A 12,667-nucleotide genomic window follows, 5' to 3' on the forward strand; every position below is an offset into this window, starting at 1 on the left:
TTAACGAGGCACCTTCTTACTCCTCCTTAAGACAAAGCTTTGTATTGTTTAAGCTCCTTGATGCTTGGGCATAGGCTTCCTTGCTGGCAGCTCCTTATTATCTTACATATAAGTGTATCTCAGGAAGGTAGTGAAACTGGTTTCTTCTGAAGCTTAGAAAGGACTACCAGCAAATATCACACTGCAGGCTTGTTTGTTTTTAATGCTGTGCTTTAGGGCAGACTGTGGGATGGGAAACACCTTGACTGCATATACCTTGAATCCCAAACGCCACAAACCCAGAAGTGAGTGTTCTGGTTTGCAAACGTTCTTTGGAACCCGAACGTCCGATGGGGCTTCCACAGCTTCTGATTGGCTGCAGGAGCTTCTTGCAGCCAATCAGAAGCCGTGCTTTGGTTTCCAAACTTTTTGGAAGTCGAATGGACTTCCGGAACTGATTCCATTCAACTTCCAAGGTACGACCATATAGATGTCATTCAGCAGCTTTAGTGCTCATCTGTGAAAACTTTCTTTCAGGTACCTGACTAGGAATGCCTTACATGCACATGGAGAACAAGTATAGAATCATATGAACTAAAAAGGAAGACTAGTTTGCTTTAATCCTCTATATCAGTGTTTCCCAACCGGTGTTCCGCGGCACAATAGTGTGCCGCGAGACTTTGCCTGGTGTGCCGTGAGAGGGAGGCGGGCTCCATGTGCTTAGAGCAACAGGCTGCCGCCCCAAGCCTTGCGCGCCCGACGGGAGCTCCTGCCGGGTGCGCAAGGCTTGCAGACACTCGCCCGAAGCACGGGGAGCCCTCCGTAGGGCTCCCTGTGCTTCGGGCAACAGGCTGCCGCCCCAAGCCTTGCGCGCCTGGCAGGAGCTCCTGCCGGGCGCGCAGGGTTGCAGACACTCGCACGAAGCACGGGGAGCCCTCCGTAGGGCTCCCTGTGCTTCGGGCAACAGGCTGCCGCCCCAAGCCTTGCGCGCCTGGCAGGAGCTCCTGCCGGGCGCGCAGGGTTGCAGACACTCGCCCGAAGCACGGGGAGCCCTCCGTAGGGCTCCCTGTGCTTCGGGCAACAGGCTGCCGCCCCAAGCCTTGCGCGCCTGGCAGGAGCTCCTGCCGGGCGCGCAGGGTTGCAGACACTCGCCCGAAGCACGGGGAGCCCTCCGTAGGGCTCCCTGTGCTTCGGGCAACAGGCTGCCGCCCCAAGCCTTGCGCGCCTGGCAGGAGCTCCTGCCGGGCGCGCAAGACTTGCAGACACTCGTCCGAAGCACGGGGAGCCCTCCGTAGGGCTCCCTGTGCTTCAGGCAACAGGCTGCCGCCCCAAGCCTTGCGCGCCTGGCAGGAGCTCCTGCCGGGCGCGCAGGGTTGCAGACACTCGCCCGAAGCACGGGGAGCCCTCCGTAGGGCTCCCTGTGCTCCGGGCAACAGGCTGCCGCCCCAAGCCTTGCGCGCCTGGCAGGAGCTCCTGCCGGGCGCGCAGGGTTGCAGACACTTGCCCGAAGCACGGGGAGCCCTCTGTAGGGCTCCCTGTGCTCCGGGCAACAGGCTGCCGCCCCAAGCCTTGCGCGCCTGGCAGGAGCTCCTGCCGGGCGCGCAGGGTTGCAGACACTCGCCCGAAGCACGGGGAGCCCTCCGTAGGGCTCCCTGTGCTTCGGGCAACAGGCTGCCGCCCCAAGCCTTGCGCGCCTGGCAGGAGCTCCTGCCGGGCGCGCAGGGTTGCAGACACTCGCCCGAAGCACGGGGAGCCCTCCGTAGGGCTCCCTGTGCTTCGGGCAACAGGCTGCCGCCCCAAGCCTTGCGCGCCTGGCAGGAGCTCCTGCCGGGCGCGCAAGACTTGCAGACACTCGTCCGAAGCACGGGGAGCCCTCCGTAGGGCTCCCTGTGCTTCAGGCAACAGGCTGCCGCCCCAAGCCTTGCGCGCCTGGCAGGAGCTCCTGCCGGGCGCGCAGGGTTGCAGACACTCGCCCGAAGCACGGGGAGCCCTCCGTAGGGCTCCCTGTGCTTCGGGCAACAGGCTGCCGCCCCAAGCCTTGCGCGCCTGGCAGGAGCTCCTGCCGGGCGCGCAGGGTTGCAGACACTCGCCCGAAGCACGGGGAGCCCTCCGTAGGGCTCCCTGTGCTTCGGGCAACAGGCTGCCGCCCCAAGCCTTGCGCGCCTGGCAGGAGCTCCTGCCGGGCGCGCAAGACTTGCAGACACTCGTCCGAAGCACGGGGAGCCCTCCGTAGGGCTCCCTGTGCTTCAGGCAACAGGCTGCCGCCCCAAGCCTTGCGCGCCTGGCAGGAGCTCCTGCCGGGCGCGCAGGGTTGCAGACACTCGCCCGAAGCACGGGGAGCCCTCCGTAGGGCTCCCTGTGCTTCGGGCAACAGGCTGCCGCCCCAAGCTTTGCGCGCCTGGCAGGAGCTCCTGCCGGGCGCGCAAGGCTTGCAGACACTCGCCCGAAGCACGGGGAGCCCTCCGGAGGGCTCCCTGTGCTTCGGGCAACAGGCTGCCACCCCAAGCGGCATATAGTCAATATAGGCACAGAGTTAATTTTTTAAACATTTTCTAATGGTGGTGTGCCTCGAGATTTTTTTCATGAAACAAGTGTGCCTTTGCCCAAAAAAGGTTGGGAAACACTGCTCTATATGATACACAATTCGTACTTTTGATAAAATTTGGTATCAACTTATAAAATCATTTCGCACTAGTATTCCTCAATTCTATTATGCCTTATTGCTAATATGCAAGTGCCCCCCCCAAAAAAATCTTCAGCAGCCCAGTTTTCATATTTGAAAAATAAAATGTATTTTATCCAGAGACAAGTTTAAGTGCCAAACCATATGCGCAGCTGGACACTCACAGAACATTTTCTTAGTCACATTTAGCTTGGCCCAGAATGTATAATGGCAAAAATGGTACACATCACAAATTCAGAGCTATTTATCTTTCAAAAAGCAGTCCCATTTTTTTTAGTCATGCAAAGGCAACCCAACTCTGAACAAAACAGCTCTGACACTCTTTTTGTGTCTGGAATTGGGTGGGTGTACTAATTTCCCCAAATGCACATTCCTATATCACCCTCTCATATCATGGTGATGGTAACTATCTGTCCATAGAACCCCCTTGCCACACAGAGTTGAATCAATTTTTATTTCATATTTGAGGGCAGAGTAAGAACATTGTAGTTCAATACTTAAATTAAGTTCAATACTTAAAGTGACTATAGTTTTATATTTCGTGTTTACAAAGAAATGTAATATGCAACTAGCTAATGCAAAATAGCTATGTAGAGTAGTCAATATATTGCTTATGCATTGCTCACAATAAATGAAATCCCCAGTGCTTTCTATTTTGTATTGCATTATACTTCAGTGCTGCTGTTTTTTAACTGGATTGTATTCTTTCGTTAAAATTTATTTTTAATGGTCTGAAGAGGTTTAGAGCAGCAATATTTGGGATACCTTCAAGCTATACAAGGTCCGATGGAAAAGGTTCAAATAATTAGAGTGTTGTTCAACACCCTCATTATTTCATCTATTAGATATTTCTATATTCTGTGCATCAATAGGGTTTTTTTTTAAAAAAAGACTGGTCTAATCCTAAATTTAAGCATTCAGTATACCACAACTGATTCTTACACTGATTCTATCTATATATCAGTGCCAGGACTATCATATGCTAAGTTCACTATTATAGATAGATGGTTGAAAGTGCAAATAGCATCCAGGCAAGGCAACATAGTTAGAACTCAAATTTCCAATGGAGACCTACAGCTGAGTGCTTTGCCTAGGTATTGTTGCATTTAATTAAATGTCAGGGGCACCTAGGTTTGCTGAACAAGTCCTGTTTTTCTAATGTAAATAAAACTCTTTGAAGAAATCCAAATGAAAGCACTAGCCTGTAACTGTTTACACAGTAGCAAAGAGCCATGTACTTTTGATTCACATTAGGTTTCATAATACAGAGAAATATAGGATTAGTCTACTAAGCTCTGAATGACTACATTTTCTGCTAGTTTGTTATTGTCTGAATGACTACATTTTCTGCTAGTTTGTTATTGTCTGTACTTCAAGTTAAACACAATATGGCCACAAAACATGTGTTTGCTTCAAGTAGTATAATAAAGTAAGGTCTATCTTCCTCCATGGGGAAAATTAATAATTCCTAAATCAAGGGTGAACTAAACTGCTCACTGTGTTTCCAATTACTGGGGACTGGCAGAATCAAATATTAGGAGTCAGTATTACAAATCTAAGGTTAATCGTCCCTGTTACTCACGATTCATGTATGTATGCAATTATGATTCCATATCTAAGGTTAATCGCCCCTGTTACTCAGATTCATGTATGTATGCAATTATAATTCCATATACAGTAGGAACTGCCAACCATAAGGCCACAAGTAGAATTTGGCCTTGGGTGACAGCCAATTGACCCCAGGAGTCCTACTGCCAGTGCTGATGCAGAGCCTTGAAAGAATCTCTCCACAGTCACTATTCAAAATGTAAAGCTCCATGATGGCAGACTCAGAACTTTTGTGATTAGGTTTATGTTGACTAAATTCAGTTAAGGGTTGAAAGGGAAAGGGAGAAGACAGAGAGGTTATGGACCTGACTGCTAGACAAGCCCTAAATGGCTTGGATCCAGGCTATCAGAAGGGCTGTACCTCCTTGTATGAGCTTGCCCGGGCTTTGTTATCTTCAGGGGAAGCCCTGCTCTCGGTTCCACCACCATCACAGGTAAATTTAGTGAAGGCACAAGAGAGGGCCTTCTGAGTGGCTGCTCCCAGATTGTAAACTCTCTTCCATGGGAGACGAGGTTGGCCCCCTCTCTGCTTTCCTTTCACCAGCAGGCAAATGCAAAGTTCCTAAGGAACGCATGACTCAGTTATGAACACTGAATCATCTAAGTTACAGTAAGCCATTTGTTTTCCATTAGGTATTCACTAGAATGATGGGTATTATTGGTTTAAATGAAACACTAGATGCAGTCAGGAAGTTTTGCGCAAATGTGCTTTAAAAGTCACTTCTGCAGAAGGATATGTCTGAAAATTCAAGATACACCAGGCCTCTAGAAATATGGATACACTGTTTGAAAGAGTGGCATTTGGGAAGTAAAGTTAAACTTGATTTGCCTTATTCCTGTGCTCTTTGGACTATACAGTACTCTTAATAATTTATCTTATGGTCATGTTTGCTTTTAAAGAACATTCACAGATATCCAACACAGAGAGGACTTTCCCCTTCCTCTCCTCTGCAGCCCCACGCATGCCCAACATTTGGACAGCTGAATATCACCCAAGTACTTAACACAGGTACTTTGTGAACTATGAAAAGAAAAAGAAAAATTAGCAGGGTGGAGAAATTTAAATTAAGTTTCTGATTTGAATTAGATTGGTCCATGTAACAGATATATAGAAAACTAAATAAAATCTTTAACCTATCTGAGCGACGAGCAAAAACATTCGTACCTAACAACTACATTCTTTTTCAATTAATTTGTTTTGGAGGAGAGAAAATGCAAGGAGTATGTCTCTACAGTTGTCTATGAAAGCTGCCCAGAGCACAAATTCCTGCATGCTTTTATGTATGAAAGCAGCAAAGAGTAAGACGTGCATCCTTTTAAGATTACCTGAACTTGCTGGGGTTGCTGCACTTGGATTTGCTGCTCTTGCTGTGTTTGCTGCTGGACGCTTGTTGTAACTGGGCAAGCAAGTTCAAGCAAAGATCCAGCCACTTCTGTGCTATCTGTGTAGATGCAGTTGCCACCTTGCTGGTATACCATGGTGGTGGTAGCAGCCGTCTGCTGAAACTCCTGTAAGGCTTCAGGACCCTTGGAGGCAAGGGAGTCCAGGAATTCCTTCATCCTATGCTGTGGGATCGTTCGTGCTTTGACACGGATGTATTCTTCAAAGGAAATGGTGTTATCCAAAGAATTATTCATATTGCAAGGTACTCAGGATTCCTTAAAAGAAACAAAGCAAGCCATTACAATTACACTCTAAGCCACTCTCTCTACATTTCTGATGTCTTTATCAATATTATTCGGGTCATTCTGACTACGCACCACAGGTTAATTTATTGAAAAGCCATGCATAACAGACACATGCAGCTTTCTATTAAGATCCACTAATCTACAAACCCATTGTCTTTCAATGAGAACCTCAACTCAAGGCAGAGTCAAGCCCAACCAAATCAGAGGATTAAAGTCTCCACTGATATATGGTACCCTCTGTAAGAACTGGCGAGTTCCCACTAGGCATGGAATAAAAGTTTTTGTTGTTGTTGTTGTTTTTAAAAAAGGTTCCACAACTCCAACAGGCTACTGATTCCCCTGAAATGTTTGTCTCCCTGTGCATGCAAAAAAGGTAACCATTCCTAGCAACGTAGCATAACATTGCTCAGCACCCAAAACCAAGTCACAATGGTGCAAGGACAGGAAAATCTAAAAGGAAGTGGGGTGGGGGGAGAGGGAAGATGAGGGAATCCCCCCAGAAGGTTCCCAATTTCCAAAAGGGAAACATTCAGGCTCTGCACAGGTAATTCTGATTCAGAGAATAAGTGGATCATTGCTCCAAGGGACCTTCCTTTTTGTGGATGCTCTAACACATTGTTTCATGGCTTCAGTATCAACCACACACTAAGTAGAAATGATTCATCAGGCCTGGAAATTTTGCACAAGTGTACAATTTAATGCCTAAATGATCTCAGCTTCCATTAAACATGCACACCAAGTTTCTATTTAAAGTGTGGAAGGGTCAGCACCCAGCGAAATTTCAGGAACTGGGAAGGACTAGTAGGACCTTATTGTTTAGCCTAGGATGTATTCCAATGTCTAAAATAATTATGCAAAGCAAGGTAATCAATCTGCATAGCTCATACAGGCTAGAGTATTTTTTTTTTACTGTATACCCACTGAGTCTTGCATAAGATTCACTAAATCTGCAGGCTGCAAGGCCTCCTTCAATTGGTGGGCAGGCCACAGTGATAAAGTTTTCATTAAGCAAAATTAATTGTTTAGGCAAAGGCTTTGCCAAATCTATTGACTTACAGTTGAACAACATAGGCCATTCAAAAAGTCCAAAGATTTTGGAAAATAAATTCAAAGTAAATATATATATATACATTAGGTTGCCTAATATTTTTCATATTACAGTACTACCTTTAAAGTCGAATGCCTTGAGAGTCAAACATTTTGGCTCCCAAACGATTCAAATTTGGAATTGAGTGTTCCAGTTTGTGAACGTTCTTTGGAACCCAAACGTCCAACACAGGTTCTGCGGCTTCCGACTGGCTGCAGGAGTTTCCTGCAGCCAACTGGAAGCTGCATGTTGGTTTCCGAACGTTTTGGAAGTCAAACGGACTTTCGGAATGGATTCCATTCGACTTCCAAGGTACGACGGTATAAGTATGGAATTTGTGTTTCCTTATGAAAAATATGAAATGGGGTGAAAAATGTATACAGAACACACACATCCCTGGTCAATGCGCATAAACTCTGAGAAGCAGGATTTGTTTTTTAAGCAACCTAAGCGTTGCTAATTATTCTGAACGCTTAACAGTACTGAGTGACAAGGCGTAGCAACATACAAACCAGTTTCTCACTCATAAAGCATTATACTGTAGTTTCCACTACCAAAGAAATTCTGCAATTAAAGAGAAATGAAAGCTCAAGAGAGACACTGCGACAGTTACTACACAGTGAGAAAGCCTGAGGTGAGAGAAAAGTCATCACTTCAATAATCACTGAAGTGAAGCCACCCAGCATCTAGGCATTTATTTGTTCACATTAATACATTTATTGTACAAAAGTAGCCCTGCATGCAGTCGTATCACCTCTAGACCTGCTCACAAGACATATATTAACAATAATCACCTACAGTGGACTACTGTAGGACTCAAACACATTTCTCAGATTTCAGCTACCATTGAGACCAGAAGATGATGTCTGGGCTCTCTATCGAATTTCTTGTTTTGAAAAGTCAAGTAGATGTCTCTGGCCCTCGCTACATATTATTTGGAGCACCATGAATGCTGCTGCCCCATGGTGGCTCCCTGCACTACTCTTGGTATCATCTGTAACTTCCATCTACATTATTAGGATGGAACATACCATGCCAGCAATGAATAACCAAATTGGGTCCAATTGGCATCATGGTATAACTACATGATTCACTCTGTGAGGATGGAAATTGCAGTTATTAGCAATCGTCATGTGGCAGCAACCATCAGGAAGGCAGCAAATGCAGTACTCCATGTATAAATGAGGCCCCAACAATTATGTAGATTTTCAGGTGGGATCCTATGCAAATTACGAGAGTGATCTAATTTATATATTTTATTATATATAAAATAACACTCATTTTACCTGTATTTAGAAAGCAAAGCTAAAAACTTTGAAACTGCCACACTTGCACAATATTGTATCTGTAATTGGCACCCATTCATTGTTGCTACTGAATTTATGGAAAATTTTCCGCAGAAAAGTAAAGCACTAGAAACTTTCCCACAGATCATGGGCATCAATATCACACCAAGCAAACCTAAAGGAATCAATTACATTTAACGTACATGAGGCCCAATTGCTACAAGAATAGTTGCAAACTTGCCATGCCAGATACATCATCAGATGCAGATGGATCCAAAAAGTAAGAGACCCAAGCCAAAAATGTAATTATGTTTTTAAAATAAGACACATAAATTGACTGCCGCTGTCACAGAATGTTTTTCAAATCAGGCCTATTTAATAGTTAAAGTTTAGATGGGCAGAATATACACATTGCCTAGAGAAGTCTTTATATTTAACTAGTAAATCTGATCTACTTTTTCTAGAAAGTTGTAAGTTAAATATATTGCTCCCATATTTTAGCCACTTAAGTATTCAAATTAAGATGCTTAATAAAAAAGATTCCCCACTTTTCCAATCAAGGTTCCAGGTGGCAAAAATGTTCTGGCTGTGCAAGGCAGAACTAATGATGCTATTCCCTTTGCTGCTGACCCAGTAAACACAATTCCCCAACAGCAAAGGAGATTAAATCTAACATTTTGACACTGCTTTTTCCAGCAGAAAAGCATTTGGTGGCACTGGCTAGAACCAGCTGATTCTAGCCAAAGAAGTAGCCTTTTCAAATGCATTGCTGTCACAGAATGGGGTAATAATTATCAGGTTTAATATTGGATCTCACACCGGAATAAAATTATACTCCAATTCCAAGCATACCGCTCAGCCCCACTTACTCAAGGGAATATACATTTAATCAAGCTGCTAAGGATAGTCAGATTCTGGAAAAGTTACAAGAACAGTCTGTGTGTCTCCCTTGCCCACCGCCTTAATTTTGCAATTTTTGCAAATTTTAGGAATAGCCAACAATGGAGACATACGGCTGGATTTGAGGCATTAACCATTCTATATTCCTTCTTCCCATAAGTCCTAGGTGCAAACTGAAACCTGTATAATATCTAAAAGAGGTTCATTTAAATGTCTACTACCTCCCACATTCCATTTAGGACTCTGACCAGATGCAGACAAAGTAGCTTCCCCAGTCAAATAGCCTGATAAACGCTATTTTGTGGGCATTTGGGTTGGCCTAATGGAAGGCAATATGGATTCTGGAACATTATGGCTATCAAGACACTGAAGGAGTCATCATTATTTTCAAATCAGTGGATTTTGAAATGCAGACCCATTTAGTTTGCCTCAATCTTATGTAAACGGATAAGATTCTGAATTACTTAATAAAGTATTATTATAACGTTGGGAAATATTCATGGGCCCCATTTTCTAGGGCTAATATGATTTCCACAAATATACTAGCTAGAGAATGTCATACAATATTCAAGAGCCTGCCTTTCAAAGTACAGTGGTACCTCAGTTTAAGAACAGTCCGGTTTAATAACAATTTGGTTTACAAACTCCGCAAAACCAGAAATAGTGTCTTGGTTTGGTTTGAGAACTTTACCTCGGTCTTAAGAACGGAATCCGAACGGTGGAAGGGCACCAGCAGTGGGAAGCCTCATTAGGGAAAGCGTGCCTTGGTTTAAGAACGGTTTTGGTTTAAGAACGGACTTCCAGAACGGATTAAGTTTGTAAACCGAGGTACCACTGTACCTTTAAATATGATTAGGACCTAAGATCTTAATTTCTATTTCTATGAAGTTATTAAAGGGTGGATTACACATCTCATACTTTTGAGAACCAATGATTGAAATCAAGATAAAAATCTGGCCTAACGTTATAACTGTTGCCTTTTTCTGCCACCGCTTCAAAAAGAAGCAACAGCAAGTCTAAATTGTTTGACAGAAGTTACCCAGAAATATATTTTTCCTTTCCTGTAAATCTTGACACATCCAGACATATTATACAGTAAGGGTTGATAACTCTCTACCTCAGAAGATTTGACCAACTCATGAAATACTTTACCACTGCTTCTAAGATCCTTTTTCCAATTAAATACTGGCGAACAGTTGAAATTCACAGTTACAGTATTTTCCTACCTTGTCCACACCTTTGTAACCTAATGTAATTTACTGGTAGGAAACAACTTTTCTTTTCACAGGTGCTACTGTCACTAACACTGTTTCATAAAACTGAGGCAGATTAGTAGTTAAACATTTGAACCTTTCATTTACCAAATATTTTAGAAGCAGGAAGATGAATTCTGGGGGAAGCTTAGAGTGGTATAGGACAAAAGTTGACAAGAATTCTACAATGGAAATTTGCTCACCCCAAGTTGAACCATCACAAGCTATTTTACCTCCTTGGAATCTTCCAGTCTTGAAGCAATCACCTTCTGTTATATAAGTTACAAGCACCAGTGAATTGCAGGAGATATTCTTCAGCCTAGTGTCACTGTGCCAAGATACCATCCAGAAAAAAGTAATGCACATCAAGTGCGTTAATGCTTTAGCCAACATCCATAAATATAGAAATGCATTTATGTTAATGATACCATTGCTGCAGAAATCACATATGAATCAAAGATCAGTTGTTTGTTTACTGAGCTTTCATCCTTACATGACCTTGGTATAATGTGCATTCCATCAACTTTCAGGAAAAACTGACATAAATGATATGTAAAACAACAACTTCTGCCTAAGAAAACAAGTATTCCTTTATCTGCATTCTCATGTAAATATTAAATCTGGAAAATCAGGCCAAGCCAACTGATTAGCAAGCAGTTAGTTCTCAGAACTTAAACATTATTGAAAGCACACACATTTGTAGTATGCAGACAATCTAAACTCACCAGGCACCATGCTGTATGTATTTCTGATATTCGTGTCCTGAACTCTTTTAGACTCGTGACATTCTGGAGAAGACAGAACAAAGAAACCCTTTCCATCCCCACTTTAATTGTATTTATTTAAGAAATATAAAGGGAGAAGACAATGTTATATGACAAAGTTGGCAGAGATGTGAAGGCCCCCCCCAAAGTCCAATCCCCACCTTTCCCCATTTTTTTCACATTTCTAGCTACTTCATTGTTTTTAAAAGGCAATTCTAGAGCTTTTCTAATTCCAGTGCCTTTTAAGAAAATAAAACTAAAACGCAAACTTTCTGAAACAAGAACTACTCAGTATTCAATGCTGAATTATGCGATGTGTGTGTGACATGCTCCCTTTACTTCTATGAGCTGCCTTGAGTTCTGTGATGGAGGAATAGCAGAATATAAACTAACTCGGTAAAAATATGTTAGCATAAAAGCTTGAAGATGGGTAAGGTTTCAGAAACCTTGAATGAGGTAGCAACTGAAAGAACACAGGCATGGCTGCAGGAAGCATTGAACATCTGTATTGTCTACATCAGGTGTGGGAAACTTCTGGCCCTGCAGATACTGATGAAATTTCCATCATCCCCAAGCAACACAGCCAATGGTTTGGGATGAAGCAAGTTGTAGTCAAGCAACATCGGCAGGACTGCAGTGTTTCAGAATAATGTAACTTCCAGCCCTATCTGGAGATTGTGGTGGCTAAACCTGCAACCTCTTGTATATGTGCACCCACCCACTACAGTTGTTTATTACTAGTGCTACTATTCAGGTAAGCAGCAAAAGTCTCAGTTCCATCTGGGCAAATATTTTGCCCACCCTACTGATCAAGACATGTTTGTAACATTAGGCACATGCTAGCATAAAAGTCGATTAGTACATTTCCATAGTAATGGTAGCATATTGTGCTTTACATTTACAAATGCTCCAGCCAAGGGTCTGAAAGCCTAGAAGAGCCCTAAGAAAACGCACAGGAACAAAAGGTGGTCTTATCCACAAAAACCTAGGTTTTAAAGTACTACAAAACTCTCTGTGGAATGCTAAAGGAATAGTTCACATAACAGACCCACAGGAACTGAAAGCCAGGAAAGGGCCCACAGTAGATTCCTCCACCCATCTCTTTATCATTAGTAATGATAAATAGGGCAAATAATCCCCCAGTCACTGGTTGCAGTGTAATAGCAGTGCTAAAAGGTATCTATCGGTTTTAAGGAAAACGAAAACCAGAGACAGATAATCATACAGCTGCAATCAGCTGAATAGGGAAAGTTACTCAGCTTGGGTATGGGGTGGGGGAAGAGAGAGAGAGAGAATCACTCAAGTAAGCCTAGCTGTCCTGTCAGAGGTATTGTACAAGGCTACACTAAACGGTCCACTGTAATGCACAGCATGAACCACTTTAGATACAGTATTTGTAAATATTGCAGGCTCCTAGA

At 43.6% G+C, this 12,667-nt stretch overlaps 1 protein-coding gene across 6 annotated transcripts in view; it reads right to left on the minus strand.

The window, feature by feature from the left end:
* The window catches only part of QRICH1 (glutamine rich 1), a 29,552-nt gene that overhangs the window by 15,822 nt on the left and 1,063 nt on the right, over positions 1-12,667 (minus strand). For 3 of the 6 annotated variants that reach the window (XM_083723690.1, XM_083723692.1, XM_083723691.1), the window contains exons 2-3: positions 11,211-11,273; positions 5,597-5,929 (exon numbers count right to left, since the gene is read on the minus strand). In XM_083723690.1, coding sequence (XP_083579816.1) covers positions 5,597-5,908 — 312 coding nt within the window. In that variant the 5' untranslated portion in view covers positions 5,909-5,929; positions 11,211-11,273. The remainder of the gene's footprint in view (positions 1-5,596; positions 5,930-11,210; positions 11,274-12,667) is intronic. The other 3 variants (XM_083723689.1, XM_083723693.1, XM_083723694.1) reach the window with 1 other exon arrangement.

The sequence above is a fragment of the Podarcis gaigeae genome (assembly GCF_964106915.1).
Source record: "Podarcis gaigeae genome assembly, chromosome: 2".
Taxonomy (NCBI): Eukaryota; Metazoa; Chordata; class Lepidosauria; order Squamata; family Lacertidae; genus Podarcis; species Podarcis gaigeae.